Here is a 21001-nt window from a genome sequence, read left to right on the forward strand (position 1 = left end):
TTCAGCATTGGAAAGACCATAGAATTATTGATCATGTCTTTTGTAATCTGAGGTCAAAAAGAATCAATTAGCATCATGAAGGATTGAGTGAAGATAACTCTATGATAGCGCCAGGGAAGGTACAAGGCAGATTTACAAGGTCATTGCAGGTGTGGGAGCTGTAGTTATGGGAAGAGTTTGACCAGCATTATATTTTTTTAAGAATAAAAAACTGAGTTGAAGTTTTGTTGAAGTGTATAAACTTTTTAGGTGCACAGTGGAGAGTATCCTGACTGGTTGTTTCATGGCCTGGTATGAAAGGAAGAGATGGATACACCCCAGTCCATCACAGACCAAACCCTCCTCACAACTGAGGATACTGACAAGGAGTGCAGCCACAAAAAAGCAGCATCTATCTTCAAGGACCCCTCTTATCCAGGCTATGCTCTCTTCTCACTATTGCCATTGGGGAAGAGGTACAGGAGCTTTAAGTCCCACACAACCAGGTTCAGGAACAGTTATTACTCTTCAACCATCAAGCTACTGAATAACTTCAACAGAGAACTGATTCCACAACCTAGAGACTCACTTTCAAGGACTCGACAGCTCATGCCATCAGTATTATTTGTATTTGTACAATTTGTCTTCTTTAGTACATTGGGTATTTGCCAGTCTTTGTTTATGTATAGTTTTTCAGAAATTCTATGTATTTCTTTGTTTTCTTGTAAATGCGTGTAAAAAAATTGAACCTCAAGGTGACACATATGTACTTTGGTAATAAATTTACTTTGTATATTGTTTGCCTTTGAAAATTGAACTTTTGGAACAGAATAAATTGAACAACATATTTCCTTTGTCGGTAGTCATAATTGGTTCTTTTGACAGTTGACATGGACTCCGTGGGCTCAGGTACTTTCTGTTCTGTACCACTCCACGACCCTATGAAATAGACAGGCTTTCACTTCCTCTACTAGTTGCTCCATTTTAAGAACACCCAGTATTTTAGAGCACCATCTCAAGAGAGAGGCCTTCCGATGGTCAGAGTCAACCATGGATGATGTGCCTCAGTTGTCTACATGATACGGAAGCCAGGGCTGTGCAACATAAAGAGCAAGCTGTTGCCCATGTAGCAAGCTCCCCCTCTCCATGCAGCTGATAAATCCAAAGGAATGGCAGAGGCTGATACATTTTGCCACCAGCAGCTTCACAGGAGGTGCCAGTTCGCATTGAACTCAATGCAGGACTGCCTTAGAGACTCCAGCTCCGGACTTTTCCTCGGGGTTTACTCTCCAGTCTTCCCCATGAGTGGGTATAGCTGCAAGGCAGCAGAGGGTTGAGATCAGAGTTTTCCTTCTCCAAACACAACTGATGACCCCCATCTGCCCAAAGTGAATGGTTTTAAGGCACCAGTAACCCACTTTTGCCGCTTCTCCTGTCAGTAGAAATGGTTTAGCCAGGCTTAGTAGCTAAGCCACACATGAAGGCCAGGAGTTGGACTTAGTTGTCAGAGGCTGTTTGAATTGCACACCATTGGGAGCCTTTAATAGGTAGTGAGAGCTTATTTTCACACCACCACCGACTATCACAACCTTAAGCATGTCAAGTACCACAATATTTATTGAATGTAGTTGAAGTACCTATAGTATTATGTTAGGATGTAGCTTCATAACCACAGGTTTTCTAATTCAATATGTGGTAGTACTGGAAAGAGTATAGAAGAGCTTTATCAAAATGCAGACTGCAATGGAAGGCTTCAGGTGAAAGGGGAGATTGGGTGGGCTGGAGCATAGAAGGCTGAGGGATGACTTCAATGAGGCTTGTAAAATTATGAGGGGTATAGACAGATGATGTTATCACAGTCATTTTTCAAGAATAGAGGAGTTTTAAACTGGGTTTAAGTTGAGAAGGGAAGTATTTAAAGGAGGTCTCAGGTCAATCTTTTTCACACGGGGATGATGGATATACAGAACAACCTGCTGGTGGAGATATTGGAACCAGTTACAATCAGAACATCTAGAAAGCACTTTGAAAGGCACATACTGTAGCTATGTGGATAGTAAAGGAACAGAGGGTTTAGGTTAAATGTAGGAAAATTGGGGAGAGTGTGGGCGATAAGGTCAAAAGCCTGTTTCTCTGCTGTATCACTCTGTTATAATGTTTTGTATACTGCATCCTTTTGCCTGAAGGAGTATTTTGGATTAGGATAAACAGAAAACTCAGTACTATGTGGTAAAAGAGTAGGTCCCAATTGGTATTGAATTTATCTCTCATTGGAATAGTTTCTGTGGGTGTGATAATTTGGCGAAGATTTTCATATTTGTAACATTCAGCAGATAGTGCAACTATGTCCACAAGATGGATGATAAGGATGAGAATTATTTGTGGATATCAGATATAATGTGTTCATGGATTTTCGGGTGAAGATTGCCAGCTCTGCCCCCTCAGCTCCTTCGTCTTTTTCTTATCATTATTCTGAATTGCTCCAATGTACCAGTCATCTCTGTTTGACTCTGTAACTTCCCTCCCATCCCTCCCTGCCTCATATCATCCAATCAGATTCCACTTCCTGCAAACTTAATGAAACCATCTTGGTTTCCTTGACTGCGTAAGTCTGGGGAAGACAAACCTCAGCCCTACCAAATCATGAGATTGAAGCATGCTTCATCCCACCCCAACCTTCGGTTTGTGTGGATGCTGTGTCATTTGCTACTCTGTTACAAATTAATGCCAGGAAATAGCAGACAGTACATTGCATATGATTAAAGGAATTATATTTATGAATCTTAACTGAAGGGTTAGTAAAGAATAACAAAAAGAAAAGGACCCATTCTAATTCAACAGTCAAATGTGCACAAGATGGAGCTCATCTTGAACTTCTCTGTCACTCACGCGCTGGCCCCTTGGTCGCCGTGAAATCACACAATACCTTCCGAACGTCGCTCGCAATCCATCTCGAACAAATGGGTCTCCCACCGGTTCATGTGCTATCACCGGTTCTCCCCAGTGGCTTCCCTCTTCATCTCCTCTCAAACAAAAGCCCCAAGCCCAACCTTATTGTCCTTCACCAGGAAAGCCTCCCAGTAACTGGATGGCACACATTCCACGTCATCGCTTACCTTCAACAATAACCCAAACAGGCTGAAACCAAAACGACTGCTCTTACAGAACTGCTAAATGAAATACCTATAATATAACAGTAAAGTTGTGAACCAGGGCATTACACTCTCCCCCCACCACAAATAGCCATGTCCTCATGATTTTGAAATAATCTGTCATCCTGTCATTAATAACATCATTTTCAAAGGAATTTCATGATGTCAGAACCTCCAATCCATTTTTAAATGGGAGTGATATATCTCACTGGGTGATAGTCACAACCCTCTGTTCCCCCGGTGCTACACAGGCCAGCCTATCCGGGGGTCTCCTGACTCTTTGAGACCTTCTCATCCCATCATCTATGTCTTCAGCCACTTGGCTGATCTGTCTGTCATTTGGCTGAGCTCAGCTTCATCTCCAGTTACTTTAGAACCCAGTCCCCCTTCATGGTCCAGCTGTAAGTCTGCCTGAGCCTGCACTGCTAATCTACCCCCCCCACCACCACATTTCACCTGCCTCAGCATGAGAAATGTTGGGAATTTCTTCCTCAGTTATTTGAGGAATTGACGAAAGGTAGCATATAACCACACCCCCATTTCCTCATTCTCCGAGTCTGTATCCCATTCAGGGGTGGGCGTCAGTTTAATCCTTCTTGCTGCTGCTCCTTCACTCTCACCACATTGCCTCAGAGTCCTCTTACTAGGTGTAGGGTCCAGGTCAGGTTCCGGGTTAACACACACCTCTTGTCCCAGAGATAGAAGCTGGTTCCGATGGAGAATCTTGACAGACCCATTCCCATCCTTTGGTTTCATCTGGAGAACTGATACATTTAGATCTGACTCTCCACTACATAGGGCGTAGCCGCCCAGCAGTTAGCCAACTTATGCTTCCCAGGTAGCCCCAAATTCTTGCTGAGGACACGGACTCCCTTTTGACCATGAAGAAGAAGAAAAATAGCCCTTAACTCGGCAGTGGAGTTATCGGGGCACCGTCATGATGGTGTTTCAAGCTATTCTTGTTTTTACAAGGCCGAGTTGCTAGCTCGATGCTCATCCCGACTTGGATTCGAACTCGGGAACCTTCGCTCCAGAGTCCGGCGCTGATATTATTGTGCCACCAAGCAGGACCCTTTTGATCATACCTCCTCTTATTTCCTTAATTCTGCTTGGTAGTCAAGACCTCAGCTAATTCGTAAGCCTTTTTCAGCTCCCTTCTCCTATCAGACTCGTACTTCAGATAAGTGTTCTCTTTATCAGCCTCACTCATGGGTGTCTGGTAATACCCACTACTCACGTCCAGCCCAGTGTGGCCACACACTTCCTCAAAGGCAGCTTGGAACACAGGGTGAATGGACAATGTTTCTACAGCTCTCTACAACTTCCTCCAGCTCGAATGTATTAAGGATCTCAGCTACTCCCACATCCGCCTCCAAAAATTCCAGCTTTAATGATAAGTAACCATTATACAGATAGCCATCTGTATTAGGACCCTGGATCTCTAGTGCAAAGAGTGGCATCAGTGGTAAATGCACCAAATACTGGTTGAAATACGAACGGTGCAGCAGAGTAACCTGAGAGCCGGTGTCAAGTATGGCTCTAGCATAAATACCCTCTATCCGTAGCAATGCACTAGAGCTTGGCCCCTTCAGGAATAGGGTATTTTGCTTTAGGGTGTTCCTTGATATATTGCCACTCAGAATGCTCAGCCCTCACTGGAGGACTCATTAGACCGACATCAGGCCATTCCTTTTTCTCACTCTGCAGAAACAAGAATAACTTGTCGTTAAAGTCTCCGTCCCCAGCTATGGGAACCTCGGCTTCCGATTCAGCATACTAGCCTTCATTCCCCTGCTCCCGGGAAGTATGAACAGCTCACAGCCCCCTCTCTCCTGGGGCCCCAGTAGTACCAGGCAGTCTGGACTAGAACAAAGTCTTTGCCCACCATTTTATCAAGCCTTTGCTTCACCTCTGCAGCATCCATAACCACGTATCATAATCACTTTACTGACCAATAGTTTAACACACAACCCACTGGATCAATGCTCAGGGTAATCACATAGCATCCAATGAAATCAATCCCAGACAAGCCCCCACAATGAAACACTCTGGTTTCCTTGGTTGCTTAAGTCTCGAGAAGACAACCTCCAGCCCCGCTAAACTCGTGAGATTGAGGCGCGCTCGATCCCACCCCAAACCCCGCTTTGTGTGGATGCTGTGTCATTTGCTACCCTGTTACAAATTAATGTCACAAAATAACAGACAGTACACTGCATACGATTAAAGGAATTATATTTATGAATCTTAACTGAAGGGTTAGTAAAGAATAACAAAAAGAAAAGGCTCCATTCTAATTAAACTGTCAAATGTGCACAAGATGGAGCTCACCTTGAACTTCTCTGTCACTCACGCACTGAGCCCTCTGTCAACGTGAAATCACACACCACCTTCTGAACGTTGCTCGCAATCCATCTCGAACAAACGGGTCTCCCACCAGATCGAATGCTACGACCCGTTCTCCCCAGCGTCTTCTCTCGTCATCTCCTTTCCAACAAAAGTCCAAGCCCAACCTTATTGTCCTTCACCAGGAAAGCCTCCCACTGGATGCCACACATTCCACGTCATCCCCTATCTTCAACAATAACCCAATCAGGCTGAAAGCAGAACAACTGCTCTTACAGAACTGCTAAATGAAATGCCTACAGCATAGCAGTAAAGATATGAACCAGGGCATTACATCAGCAACAAGTAAGATTCAAGCAAGAGGTGACACTTATGCTCCTGCACCATCACTGCATGATCACAAATTACTAACTGAGGGCTAGAGGCTAGCACATCAGGTCTAGTCAGCTGTAAGCAAATAGAATGTTTTTCTTCAGAACTAATGGAATTAGGGTTTGGAGTGGGAGGAGGGGTATAGATAGAGAGTTATTCAGAATTAATGTAGAAGAGAGGAGTGGTGACAGCAGATTTGCCAGTGATGAGAAAATAGCTTGAAGAGGATTGAGTTCACTTGCCTTCAATAGATTAACATCAGCAATGGCAATCCATATCAGGGCAGAGGAGCAACAGCTGGGTACCCCATAACCTGATGGCATTAATATCGATTTCTCCTTCCAGTATAAAAAAAGATACCCACCCCGACCATTGCTTCCTCTATTTCTTAGTCTGACCTTTTACCTCTTTTCCCCAGCTATTACTTCCCCCTGGGTCCCCTCTTCCTTCCCTTTCTCCGATGGTCCACTCTCCTCTCCTATCAGATTCCTTCTTCTTCACTTTTTGCTTTTCCACCCACCTGGCTTCACCTATCACCTTCCATCTATCCTCCTTCCCCTTGCCCACCCTTTCCTTTTTATTCTTACATCTTCCCCCTTCCTTCTCAGTCCTGATGGAGGGTCTCGGCCTAAAACTTTAATTATCTATTAACTTGTGCGTGCTGATTTGGATTTCCAGCATCTGCAGATTTTCTATAATGTCCACAATTGACTCTTACTAAGAACTACAAGTGCTATTTTATTAAAAGTGATCTTACAACTAATTTATCACTTTAGCATTATTAACTTGTTCACTTGGAACATAAATATCAAGCCTCTGAACCTAAGAGCAATAATTTTATGTTATTTATTAACTCCATGAATGAATTTATTTGTCTAATACATATATCATGATAAACATTAACTCATCTGCAAATTTGGAGGTTATAAGACATAACAGACTTTGCAGTGAGGAGATATCCTGGATTGGTCTAATTTACAGTTTGCAGGTGGAAAACCTGCTTCTGCTAATGTAGTGAAAATGGATGTTTGCATAGCATAGAAGGAGAAAGTCCTTTTCAGTGTACTTTACAATTCAAAGGCTCTTTTCTTGCTCCATAACGATGCTGGACTGGTTTGCATTACTGACACTTAAATGTCTGTAATGAACTTGTCTCCATCATCAATCCGGGCAGCTCATTGCATCCACTTACCACTCTGTGTATAAAAAAGCTACCTGTGACTTCCCCCCCTTTATTTTCCTCCAATCACCTTAAAATTAGGCCCCCTCATTTTAGCTATTTCTGCCCTGGAAAAAGTCTCGGGCTATCCACTTGATTTATGCCCCTTATCATCTTATCAAGTCATCTCCCATCTTCCTTCACTCCTCTGACAGAGGTTCTGGCCACTGATGGTAATGGCTTCAGTGCACTCCCCAACCTGAACTATCGAACAGCACCATCCATTTTAAATATGCAGCTGAGTGACACTACTATCTTCACAGAAATATATATTGAAAGAGGAAAGCAAAGAAGGACATAAATAAAAGATGGAACTGATAATGTGTTGTAGTAAGGAATCAGCAATTGTCAATGGTGGTACATTTTTAAGGGTATTTTTTGACACACAGTGCAAAATAGGCCCGTCCAGCCGTTCGAGCTATGCCACACAGCAAACCCCTGATTTAATCCAAGCCATGTCTCAGGACAATTTACGATGACTAATTAACCAACTAACCAGAATGTCTTTGGACTGTGGGAGGAAACCAGAGCACCCAGAGAAAACCCACACAGAGAGAATGTAAAACTCCTTACAGGCAGCGGCAGGAATTGAACCCAAGTCACTGGTACTTTAAAGTATTATACTAACCACTACGCTATGAAACCCTGCTCTATTGTTTTTTTCACTGAAAGCATTTATAGTTGAAACTGGTCATCAAGGTTGACAATCTAGAAGCCCTATCATTTGTATCCAGCATTTTGTTTGTATGTGATAGAATTTTATCAAAAATCTCATTGCTAAATATGAGCATGTATGAAATGTAACTGCAGTTTGTTTCCAGTTTTATTTTACAGCCTCTGTGTCTTTGTTGTGTGACTGTGTTGGATGGCATGCATCACACTTTAAAAAAAAGTTGTGTGCATAATTATTCCAAGAGGATGAGCTTTGCTAATTGTACACTGAAACACACATAACTGAGGAGTTGAAACCTGCAAGATCAAGGCATTCACTTTCTTCTGTGTGGACTCTTCCACCAACTTCCTCGGTCATTGGCCTTGGGTTGCCATGCCCATCTACCCTCTCACCATAATTAGACCTCAGCCCATCTGATCATATACCCGAGTCCTCAAAGGTTTTTAACCCCTGTTTTCCTCTTCATTAACTGTTTACCCCTTAAATCCCTTTCTGTCAATTCCCCAACAAACTTCCCCAATCTCCACCTCTCTCTCCTTGAAACCATTTCCCGGTTCAATTCTCTATGACTGTCTACCTTTCTGCAATCTTCTCTTTTTCTATGAATTTCTCCTAACCCATCACTGTTCCTCCCCAATCCTCTCCCTCTCTTTTCTCCTACTTTCAGTGTGACAGCCAACCGATTCCCTCCACCAGGTCCACTCATCAAGTCCCATTGGGCAAGATGCCTTTGGTCTTGCCCATAGTAGGCTGCATCAATCAGGGAAGCCACACAGGAAACTGATCCAAGCTCCCCTCAAAGTCACTGAAGAACTACTAGACTGAAAGTTTCTACAGCAATAAATGACTGAGTTTCAAAGATCAAAGAATGACATTTCAAATTGACCCAAAAATGTGTCTGTTCACAGCAAGTGACAATTTTAAAGTGAAAGACTAGATCAAACCATGTCTGTTCTAATTGTCAAATAATGAATTCTTCAATGAATTTGATATGTCAAGCCATGTTTCTTGACTATCACGATGAGGTCACTCCCAGGTCAGAGGAAGAACACCTCATATTCTGCCTAATTAGCCTCCATCCTGATTACATGAACATTAATTTCTCTAACTTCCAGTAATATTTCCGCCTCACACTTCCCTCTTCTTCCATTCCCAACTCTAGCTCCCCTCCTTTCTCATTTTTTCTCTTCTCCTGACCATCCCATCCTCTGGTGCCCCTCCTCCTTCCACAATAGACAATCCTTCCCTATCAGATTCCTTCTTCTTCAGCCCTTTACTTCTTCCACTTATCACCTCACAGCTTCTTATTTCATCCCCCCTCCCTCACCCAGCCACCTTCCCCCTTACCTGGGTTCACCTATCAACTTCCAGCTTGCACTCCCTCCCCTCCATCCACTTTTTTAATTCTGGCTTCTTCCTCTTTCCTTTCCAGTTCTGATGAAGGATCTCGGCCCAAAACTTCAACTGTTTATTCCTCTGCATAGATGCTGCCTGATCTGCTGAGTTCCTCCAGCATTTTGTGTGTGTTGCTCTGGAATGCCAACATTTGCAGAATCTCTTGTGTTTGCGATAATGAATTTGTGTTGCTTGGAACATCATTCTTACCTCATACAATAATATTTCGAGTAGCTTGTTTGAAGTTTGTATGACCAATGCATCTAAATAATAAACTTCTTGTTAAATGAGCTGATTAATTTTCAGTTCATAGAAAGGTTTGACTACACCCTAAGTAAATGTCGAATGATATTTAAATAACACGGTGGTCAGCAGCACAGGGGCGCCGCAGGGAACCGTACTCTCTCCGGTCCTGTTCACCCTGTACACATCAGACTTCCAATATAACTCGGAGTCCTGCCATGTGCAGAAGTTCGCTGATGACACGGCCATAGTGGGGTGTGTCAGGAATGGACAGGAGGAGGAGTATAGGAAACTGATACAGGACTTTGTGATATGGTGCAACTCAAACTACCTGCGTCTCAATATCACCAAGACCAAGGAGATGGTGGTGGACTTTAGGAGATCTAGGCCTCATATGGAGCCAGTGATCATTAATGGAGAATGTGTGGAGCAGGTTAAGACCTACAAGTATCTGGGAGTACAGTTAGACGAGAAGCTAGACTGGACTGCCAACACAGATGCCTTGTGCAGGAAGGCACAGAGGCGACTGTACTTCCTAAGAAGGTTGGCGTCATTCAATGTCTGTGGTGAGATGCTGAAGATGTTCTATAGGTCAGTTGTGGAGAGCGCCCTCTTCTTTGTGGTGGCGTGTTGGGGAGGAAGCATTAAGAAGAGGGACGCCTCACATCTTAATAAGCTGGTAAGGAAGGCGGGCTCTGTCATGGGCAAAGTACTGGAGAGTTTAACATCGGTAGCTGAGTGAAGGGCGCTGAGTAGGCTACGGTCAATTATGGATAACTCTGAACATCCTCTACATAGCACCATCCAGAGACAGAGAAGCAGTTTCAGCGACAGGTTACTATCGATGCAATGCTCCTCAGACAGGATGAAGAGGTCAATACTCCCCAATGCCATTAGGCTTTACAATTCTACCGCCAGGACTTAAGAACTTTTTAAAAGCTATTATTAATGCTTTTGAGATAGTGATTTAGATGCATATCATATTTTTTACTGAGTTAAGTATTGTATGTAATTAGTTTTGCTACAACAAGTGTATGGGACATTGGAAAAAAGTTGGAATTTCCCCATGGGGATGAATAAAGTATCTATCTATCTATCTATCTATCTATCTATCTATCTGATATACTATGAGCCTCAAGTTTTCACTGTACCTCCTATCTGTTGACAGCTGTGCAACCCTGTGTGAACTTAATTGTCATGTCAGCTGGAGAACATCTAAACTGAGTACAATTCAATCTAAATGTATTAAAAACTATTATACTTAATTTAACCATCTTTTAATGGAAGTGTCCCTCATTTTAACTATTTGAAACATTGGTCAATCATCTGCTTAACTAATCTCAGGGTCTGGTTAAAAGGAACACAGCCTTGACAGAGGACTCATAAAATGAGGTCTTAGAAAATGTCAACACTAAACTTCTTAAAGTAGTACCAAACTGAGACCTCCGTTAAGTCTCAGCTCAGATTTAGTTGCCTTTGAATTGTTCAATTTTTAACTTTTTTTTAGTTTCATAAGGATGGTTTTGGAAACAGAGAAAAGAGTCAAGGTATCACACACACAATAAAATCTGCAGAAATCCAAAGCAAAACACACAAAATGCTGGAGGAACTCAGCAGGCAGAGTTAGGTGTCAGGTTAGGGTTTAAGGACAGGGATGTAGGAGAAATTAGAGATCAGGCCGTGTATAGGTCTCCACTCCATATTTGAAGATCAGCAATGCGAGTGTGGGATATCGGTGACGGGCAGAAAGTGGGAGCCACCACCAGGGTCAGCAATTTTTTGGTGGGTTCAAAGTCAATGTTCAGTGTGAGCGGAAGAAAATGTCTTCCAATGCCCCTTGGGTTTGCAAATTGGTGAGACTGAAGTTAGAGGTATTGTGTTCAGGACCCTGTCATTGGCAAGTCTGGAGATTATGGCCTAATGTCCAGTGATTGCCGTGTCCTGGGATCAATGCCGTGGGTCGAGGCACAAAAATCGTTTTGAAAGCCCAGAAGCTGAAACCTGCTGGCTGGAGCTGAGTCTTCAAAACTCTGCGAGTCCACTGCGGAGGTCAAAGGTCCTGCAGGTCCTGTAGGTCCACGTCCTTGTCCGCTGGAGGCTGGAGGCTTTTCCTGGGATTTAAGCACTGTGTATGTGTGTGGGTGGGAGGATTTTTACTGTTATTGCTTTGTCGTTTGTTATGTTCTGTGATGCTCTGCCTAATGTTGTGGGCTTGCTATGTTGGGGCCGGAAAATTTGGCAGCATTTACGGGCTGCCCCCAGCACAGACTCAGATATGTTACTCATCAACATAAACAACACATTTAACTGTATGTTTCAATGTGCACCTGACAAATAAACTTGAAACAGCTGATTTGTATATTAAAAATGCCACAAGCTACAGGTGTGCTTCACTGTTAATAATTCTATTTTAAATTAAAATAAGTTCTCCGGTGAGCAGCAGAGTGTAATGCTCTCACATTTTACCATGTGCTTTCTTGCAGAACTGGAGGCAGAAGAATGGTGTAAGCTTCTCTCTGTTGAATGCTTAGGATCCAGACTCAACGACATCAGCTTTGGGGAGCCTGATCTTTTGGCAGCTGGTGTTCAAAGGGAACAAAATGGTAGGTTGATGTGTTACATTAGTTTCTGTACTGAGTGAGAGTAACGTGCTATTTACGTTTTGATCTGGGTGCTAAAATTTATGCATAAATGCGTCTTGCTGAAGCTGACCACAGTTAAACTATTGGAGTTTCAGCCTTGAGAGGGAGGGCTGCAAATATTCAGGTTTAGTGTTAGTTTTCAAGTTAATTAGTTTGGGATCCGTGACAGAAACATTGAGCTTTGCCACTACTTTGCAGTGACTTCAAAGGTCAATGTAAATTTATTGTCAAAGTACATACATATATGTCACCATGTACTATCCTGAGATTCCTTTTCTTGTAGACATTTTCAGTGGAACAAAGAAATACAATAGAATCAATGAAAAACTACAAACACAGATAGACAAACAAGCAATGTGCAAAAAAAGACAAACTATGCAAATATAACAAATAAATAAATGGCATTATGAATGTAAATTGTAGAGTATTTGAAAGTGAGCCTGTAGGTTGTCAAATCATTTCAGAGTTGAGGTGAGTGAAGTTATCCACGCTGGTTCAGGACCCTGATGTTTGAAGGGTAATAACTGTTCCTGAACCTGGTAGTGTGGGACCTGGAGGCTCCTGTACTTGCTTCCCAATGGCAGCAGAAGAGAACATGGCCTGGACAGTAAGGTCATTGGTGATGGAATCTGCTTTCTTGTGGATGCACTCAGTATTGGGAAGGGCTTTTCCTGTGATAGATTGGGCTGTATCCATTACTTTTTGGCGGCTGTTTCGTTCTTGGACAATGTTGTTTCCATACCAGGCCAAGGTGTTTACCACTGTACACCCTTAGAAGTTTACCAAAATTGTAGATGCCATGCCAAATCCGTGCAACTTCTAAGAAAGAGGCACTGCCTTGCTTACTTTGTGATGGCACGTATGAGCTGGTTCCAGACAGATCCTCTGAATGATAACACCAAGGAATTTAAAGTTACTGACCCTCTCCATCTCCGATCCCTATCAGCTCTTTGATTTTGCTGACGTTGAGTAAGAGCTTATTGTTGTGGCACCATTCAAACTGCTTTTCAATCTCCCTCCTATATGCTGATATGTCACCACCTTTGACTTGGCCAACAACAGTGGTGTCGTCATCAAACTGAAATATAGCGTTGGAGCTGTGCTTATCCTCGCAGTTATGCATAAGGATAAAGTGAGTAGAACAGGAGGCTCAGCACTGAGCCTTCTGAACTGACTGGTGTCTGCAAGTAAGGAAATCAAGGATCCAGTTGCATACAAAGTGTAGAGGCTGAAATATTGGACGTTATTGATTAGGTGATGATAGTGTTGATCTCAAGAAGAGCAAGTGTAGCAGGCACATAGAAACAACAGCTCCTGCAGGTTCCCCACCAAAACGTGCATCATCTAGACTTGGAGATATGCCACTGTCGTATTTCCACTGGGTCCAAGTTCCCCATCCAGCAGCACTGTGCAAGCATCTTCATCAGGAGGACTGGAATGGTTCAAAGCAATGGTTTACTGTTATGTTCTGTAACTTCAAAACATTAGACTAATTCAAAGAAAGGCACTAGAGTGAACAACAACTGAACAGCTGGAGCACGTCAAGGCCCACACCACCACGTTCAGGAACAATTATTACTCCTCAACCATGAGGCTCTTGAACCTGATGAACTTCTTTCATCCCATTAATGAACTGTTCCCACAACCTATGGACTCACTTTCAAGGACTCTTTATCTCATGTTCTTGGTTATCTATTGCTTATTTTTTATTATTATTATTTCCACTTTTTGTACTTACACAGTTTGTTGTCTTTTGCACATTGATTGTTTGTCCACCTTGTTGGGTGCAGTCTTTCATTGATTCCATTGTGTTTCTTGTATTTCTGCAAGAAAATTAATCTTATGTTGTACATGTACTTTGATATTAAATTTATTTTGAACTTTGAATGTCAATGTAATTTTATGCATTGAATTGCTGCCACGTGATTGGTTTATTAGATATTTGCATTATCAAGCAGGTGTACAGGTGTACCTAATAAAGTAGCCACTAAGATGAGCTATATATTTTCTGGCCTAGTGACTGAGGGACTGAACTTCATTAACCTAGTTTTATTTGTTCCTCTTAGAAGAGGCTGCTGATGCTAGAATCAATAAGCAAGATGCTGAAATAACTTGACTAATTTAGAGGGATCTGTGGAGGAAAATGGACAGTCAAATATTGATGCAAAATATTACCTGTCCATCTCCCTCCGCAGATTCCGCCTGACCTGCTGAGTTTCCGCAGCATCTTGTTTGTTGCTACTTGATCCTCTATGTGCTTCTGCTGCCTTTTATAAGGAAAAGTCCTTTTCAGCTAAAACTGCACAATACTCCACGTCTGCACAAAAGCCCTAAAGCCATTATCTTGGAATGGTGCAGCCTTGTTTACGTGACTTGTTTCTGCCATTGAATCTATCGTGCACCCTAGAGGTTTGACCATCCAATACAACTACCTTATGTTGCCTTTGCACAAACCTTCTCCCATCCCATCTCATCATATCCAGTCAACCCAGTCCCCATTTCTTGTCTTTCTTCTGTGTATATTGTTTCGTATTATAGCCTACGTTATTGTGTGCTATATGTGTGTTACGTGTAATACTGTGCTTTGCACCCTGGTCTGCAGAAATGTTCTCTCATTTGGCGGTATTCATGTATATGGTTACAATTGCAATAAACTTGACTTGACTTGACTATTCAACCTTGAGAAGCCAGCCATTGCTTTAAGAGTTACAGGCAACAGATAACCAAAGCCTTAACCGCCTGAGGCTCACACCACATTTTACACCGTGGCATATATTCAGATTCAGATTTATTTATCACACGTACATTGAAACATACTGCAAGTTGCACCATTTGTATAAACAAGTAACACAACCTAGGGATGGACTGGGGGCAGCCCACAAGTGTTGCCGCTGCTAACTCAGCATGCCCACCATATGTGCAGAACAACAACAACAGAACAACAGCAACTAAACAACAACAGCAAAATGAGCCCCTACCTCAATTCCACACAGTCCTCCAAATCCAGGACAGGCCGTCAGTGGGCCTTCAGCCTCCAGAGGACTCTTGATTATTGGAGTAAGAGGTGCCCTTTTGATATCAACTCAATGGAACGCAGCCCTACACATTATACCTAATTCAACTGCAGACACAATATAGCATAAAATAATGTGACATTATCCACTTTGTAGGAAAAACTAAAGAGGAGTAATTAAATGGCAATCAGTTGAAAAATACTGAAGTTTAAAGAGACCCAGATGTGCTTATTAACTAGTTACTGAAAGCAGACTTGATGTTGCACCAACTAATTAAAGAAGCAAATGTACTTTGGCTTCACTGAAAGAAACTTTGAGTACAGGAACAAGGATATCTTGCTGTAATTGTATAGGGCCTCTCCCAGAGATTGTGCACGATTCTGGTCCCCATATCTAAGAAATGATGTCCAAACAAAAAAAAAATTAGTGAGTGGCAGTTCTGTGGGTGAAAATGGACTGTTAATGAGAGAGGTAAGAGGAGATTCCATACTGGTTTAAGTCTATAGGAAGGTGACATTAAATCAAATAACCACACGTTACAACAGTGGTGTGCAGAAGAGCATCCTTGAATGCACAACATGTCGAACCCTGAAGTGACTGGCTTACAGCAGCAGAAGACCACGATTGTTCAGAAATCAAGTACAGGAAGTACCCTAATAATGTGGCCAATGAATGTACATTTCACAGAGGGGTGGCAATGAAATTTCTTTGACTAATTCCTGGAATGGTGGGAAAGAATGGGTCTACTAGGCTTCACTAGAGCTTTGAAAAGTGAGAGGAGATCCAACTAAAACATTCAAGATTCTGACAATGCGTTACAGGCTAGCTGCAGGGAGGATACTTCAACTGGTGTGTGGGTGTAGATTCAGGATGTAATTACCTCTTATCCTGAGGCAAGATCTCCTGGATGCCTTGCCTCAGGATATGAGGCAAGATATGTAGGACAAACTAGGAGAAATTCCTTCACACAAAGGGTAGTACACTTGATGAATTCTCTGTCAGAGATCAAAAAAGAGTTAGATAGATTTCTAGTCTCAATGGCATGGGAGAGAGTGGGATTATTAAGATGGATGATCATGGACATATTGAATGTAGTAGAAAACACAAACGGCCAAATGCCATACTCCTTCTACTAATTGTCTCTGTTCCAAGCAGTAAAATTTATGCCTATTTGATGAAGTTTTAATTATTTGTTGGTGCTATTTGTCAAAGTTGTGCATTTACATCATATAATCCTAGAAAGATCATCACATTCTCCAAATGTTAAGCAATATAGTAAGATAAAGGAATATTTGTTGGATGATGAATAAAATGTGCATGGTGGGATATAAAACAGCACTTTTTTATCGGTTAGAGCCATTTATTAAGTTGTTAGTGGGTACGATGAGATTGGCTTGCTTAATAATTAGTACACATACTGCGTTAGAATCCACAACGCACAGCAGAAACTGCAGAGAGTAGTAAACCCAGCCCAATCAGTCACAAACTCATCACATCCTTCCATCAAATCCAGCATCATGGTTCATGGCTGACAGTATGGTCAGCGATGTCTGCCATCGTCATGGCCACTCCCTTTTCCCTCGTCCCCCTCCTAGGAGCTTGAAAGCCGGACAACCAGACTCAAGAACAGCTTCTTCCTCACTGCTATCAGACTCGTGAATCAATCACCTCCCTCACACCCGCTCCCTGGTAGTGCTGCCACATTCTCATAGTCTGCTAATTCTACCTCTCTGTTATTCTGTTACTGTTATTCCAGTATTATCTTTGCACTGTTTCAGAATCCACTATAATCTTTGCACATTTCAGCTGTTTTGTATTCATTGTTCAATTTATCATTATATTTGTATATAACATTATGTATACAGTTTACTCGGAGCTTCACGCAAACAAGGAATTTCATTGTACCCTGGTGTACAGGACAATAAAACAAATTCAATCAAATCTGAGTATGCAATTTGGATATTATTGGTGCTGTGAAGAAAGCATAAATGAATGAATGGTTATGGTGGCTCAGAACTTGGCTGATGTTTTAGTTTTTTGTTTTAGGTTCGTAGGGGGAAAGAGCGGGGAATTAGGGGTCAGATTAGGGTTAAGGGGCAGGGATGTGGGAGAATGAGCGGTCAGGCCAGAGTCTAGGCCTCCGCTTTGCATTTGAAGTCGAGCGACACAGTTGTGGGACATCTGTAGTTGGATGTAAGGCTGGCAGACTAGCAAGAATGAGGACTGGTGGCTCCCCGACCGGGTTAATGAGTTGTAGGCAGGTTCCAAGGTCAGAGTTCCATGTGGACAAGAGGCCCAAGGGCTGCGGATCAGCTGGGTATGTGAGTTTGCGAGGCAGGAGTTCAAGGCCCTGTTTTTGGGGTCTCATCATCAGTGAGTATGACATTTGAGGCCTAGTGCTCGGGGTCCTCATTCGAACCGGCACTCTGATAGGTTCATGAGAATGATCCTGGGAATTGAAAGATTAATGTATGAGGAGTGTTTGTTGGCTCTGGACCTGTACTCACTGAAGTTTAGAAGAATAAACGGAGGAGAGAGGTAGTAACAGATCATATGCCCGGTTTACTGCCATACAAGTACATGTGTGCTCAGATGCAATAAAAAGCTTACTTGTGGCAGCTTTACAGGCACATTACTTCAGTTAAGCAACATTCACAAGTAAAACATTAATTAACATGAATTATACACACTTTTTACTTGGAAGTAAATAGCCCATTTCAGTGCAAAGTAATCGTATTATTTCTGTTCTGTAGTGTTTAGAGTTGTGTCAGTTGGTTTAAGAACAACATTTCTGAAGGGAAGGAGCTGTTCTTGGATCTAGTCATGTGGAACCTCAGGCTTCTGATACACACACCTAGAAATAGCATGGCCTGGACAGTGGGGATCTGTGATAATGCATGTTGCCCTCCTAAGACAGTACCTCCTGTAGATACTACCAACAGTAGGGAGAATGCGCCCTCTACTCTCTGCAACTTTTTCATCCCTGCTCAATTGAATTGCTGTATCAGACCATGATGCAGCCAATCAGGACACTCAACCGTAATTCCGTAGAAACTTGTCAGGGTGTTCAGTGACAAGTTGACCCTCCTTAACCTCCTAAGAAAGTAAAGATACTGGTACATTTTCCTTAGGATTGCCCAAGAAAGGTAATTTGATATGTTATTACACAGGAGTATAAAGTTGTTGACTCTTTCCACTGCCAAGCCCCCAGTGTAGACTGGCACACTTAGACTGGGAGAGAGCTTGTTGGGGTGAGGAAAATCCGATTGGATAGGGAACCAGATTGTTGAGAAGGGCTTGTGGCAGATTTTACTGAAGGCACTGGTGATTGGGAACATGCTATTCCAAATGGTAAATGAAGGGAACTCGTTCAAAATCTGAGTTTTGGGCGAAGACACTTCATCAGGACTGAATGAAGGGCCCAAGATAGTGACCCTTTATTCCTGTCCATAGATACTGGTCCATAGTTCCTCCAGCATTTTGTGTGTGTTGCTTAGATTTCTAGCATCTGCAGATTTTCTTGTGTTTGAGTTCCTCCACTGTTTTTTTTTCCCCTGTTATTCTGGATTTCCAGCATCTGTAGAATCTCTTGTGTTTGTGGTTCTATGAACCTTGATTATTCTGTTGCAGCGAGAAAGCATTTTGCAACTAGATCTGACAATCTCCGTCTCTCTTCAGTTAACTAAGTTTCTTGACAAATTTAAATGCCTTCCAAAGTCTAAGGAATATGGCCTAAATTGAACATTACAATTACTGACTGGGCAGTCCAAGGTCAGGGATATCTATTTCTAGGCCACATACATAGTAAATATAATGAGAACTTCTATCTCTGACATGTCTTGAGTCCTGCAGTCCCTGTGTGAAAATTTAATTTCACCAAATGACCCCCTCCCCACCCCCACTGTTCTTCCACCATGTCCTTAAGCCTTTGCTGACTGGGCATTGTGCTCCCTGCTCAGGGAACTAGGTCTGTCTTACTTACCACATCTAAGCCTCTTTTGCACACCTTAATGAAATATCTTCTGGCATCCTGTTTTGAAGAAAAGAACATGATCTTAGCCGCTTAAACATTCCACTGAAAGGTCTAGATAGAGTGGACACGGAGAAATGTTTCCTATAGCAGCGACTCTGGGACCAGAGGGGACAGCCTCAGAATATAAGGACATCCTTTGAGAACAGAAGTGAGGAGGTATGGCTTTTGCCAGAGGACATTAAATCTGTGGAATTCTTTGCTACGAATGGCTTTGGGAGCCAAGTTATTGGGTAGATTTAAAACAGAGACTGACAGGTTCCTGATTAGTAAGGGTGTCAAAGGGTAACGAGGGGAAGGCAAGAAGAATGGCGTTGAGAGGGATAATAAGAGGAATGGCGGTGCAGACCCCTCAATGGGCTAATTCCACTCATATGTCTTATGCTCTTGTAGTCTTAATTAAACCTTTTGCAGCATCTTGGAAAATCTCTGTTGCAGTCCAGTGCTGATTCATCCTTCCTGTCGCAAGCTCATTAGAACTAGACACAATACTGTAGCTTTGCATTACCTCAATATTCTTATATTCTACGTCTCAGCCTATAATATATCCCATATGTCTTCTTAACCTCAGGATGTATGGAGGATGTGCATGGCACAACTGGCAGTGTATTTACAGACATTTTTAATCTCTCCCTCTCCCAGAGCAGAGTGCCCTCCTGCTTCAAAACATCCAACATTGTCTCTGTACCAAAAAAGACCAAGGCAACATGTCTGAACGACTGGTGTCCTGTCGCACTCACCTCAATAATAAGCAAATGCTTTGAGAGGCTGGTCAAGGACTACATCTGCAGCATGCTTCCACCCACACTGGACTCACAACCTATCGATAGATGATGCAATAGCCACAGCTCTACACACCATCCTTACACATCTGGTGAAGATGGATATTTAAGTGAGAATACTGTTCTTGGACTAAAGTTCAGCATTCAACACCATAATTCCCTCCAGGCTTGACAAGAAGCTCAGAGACCTCAGCCTTCACCCTGCCTTGTGCAGCTGGATCCTAGACTTCCTGTCAGATCACCAGCAGGTGGTAAGAGTGGGCTTCCTCACCTCTGCCCCTCTGACCCTCAACACAGGTGCCCCTCAGGGCTGTGTCCTAAGCCCCTTCCTTTACTCTCTGTATACCCATGGCTGTGTCGCCACCCACAGCTCCAATCTGCTAATTAAATTTGCTGATGATACTACATTGATTAGCCTAATCTCAAATAATAATGAAGCAGCCTACTGAGGAAAAGTCATCGTCCTGACACAGTAGTGTCAAGAAAACAACCTCTCCCTCATTGTTACAAATCAAAGGAGCTGGTTGTGGACTACAGGAGGAATGGAGACGGGCTAACCCCTATAGACATCAATGGATCTGGGGTTGAGAGGATGAACAGCTTTAAGTTCCTCAGTATCCACATCGCCGAGGATCTCACGTGGTCTGTACATCCCGGCTGTGTGGTGAAAAGCACAACAGCGCCTCTTTCACTTCAGACGGTTGAAAAAGTTTGATATGGGTCCCCAAATCCTAAGGACTTTCTACAGGGCACAATTGAGAGCATCCTGACTGGCTGCATCACTGCCTGCTCTGGGCACTGTACTTCGCTCAATCACAGGACTCTGCAGAGAGTGGTGTGGACAGCCCAGTGCATCTGTAGATGTGAACTTCCCACTATTCAAGACATTTACAGAGACAGGTGTGTAAAAAGGGCCCAAAGGATCACTGGGGATCTGAGTCACCCCAACCACAAACTGTTCCAGCTGCTACCATGCAGAAATGGTACTGCAGCATAAAAGCTGGGACCAACAGACTCCAGGACAACTTCTTCCACCAGGCCATCAGACTGATTAATTCACGCTGATACAATTGTATTTCTATGTTATACTGACTGTCCTGTTGAACATAATATTTATTACAAATTACAATAAATTGCATACAGATAGTCCCTGAGTT

The 21001-nt window shown here is 42.7% G+C and overlaps 1 protein-coding gene across 3 annotated transcripts in view; it reads left to right on the forward strand.

Moving 5' to 3' along the window:
* Window positions 1-21001, forward strand: part of dok6 (docking protein 6) — a 512624-nt gene that overhangs the window by 384157 nt on the left and 107466 nt on the right. For all 3 annotated transcript variants that reach the window (XM_073051653.1, XM_073051670.1, XM_073051661.1), the window contains exon 4: window positions 11860-11979. In XM_073051653.1, the coding sequence (XP_072907754.1) occupies window positions 11860-11979 (120 nt within the window). The remainder of the gene's footprint in view (window positions 1-11859; window positions 11980-21001) is intronic.

Source organism: Hemitrygon akajei, chromosome 1 (assembly GCF_048418815.1).
Source record: "Hemitrygon akajei chromosome 1, sHemAka1.3, whole genome shotgun sequence".
Lineage (NCBI taxonomy): Eukaryota > Metazoa > Chordata > Chondrichthyes > Myliobatiformes > Dasyatidae > Hemitrygon > Hemitrygon akajei.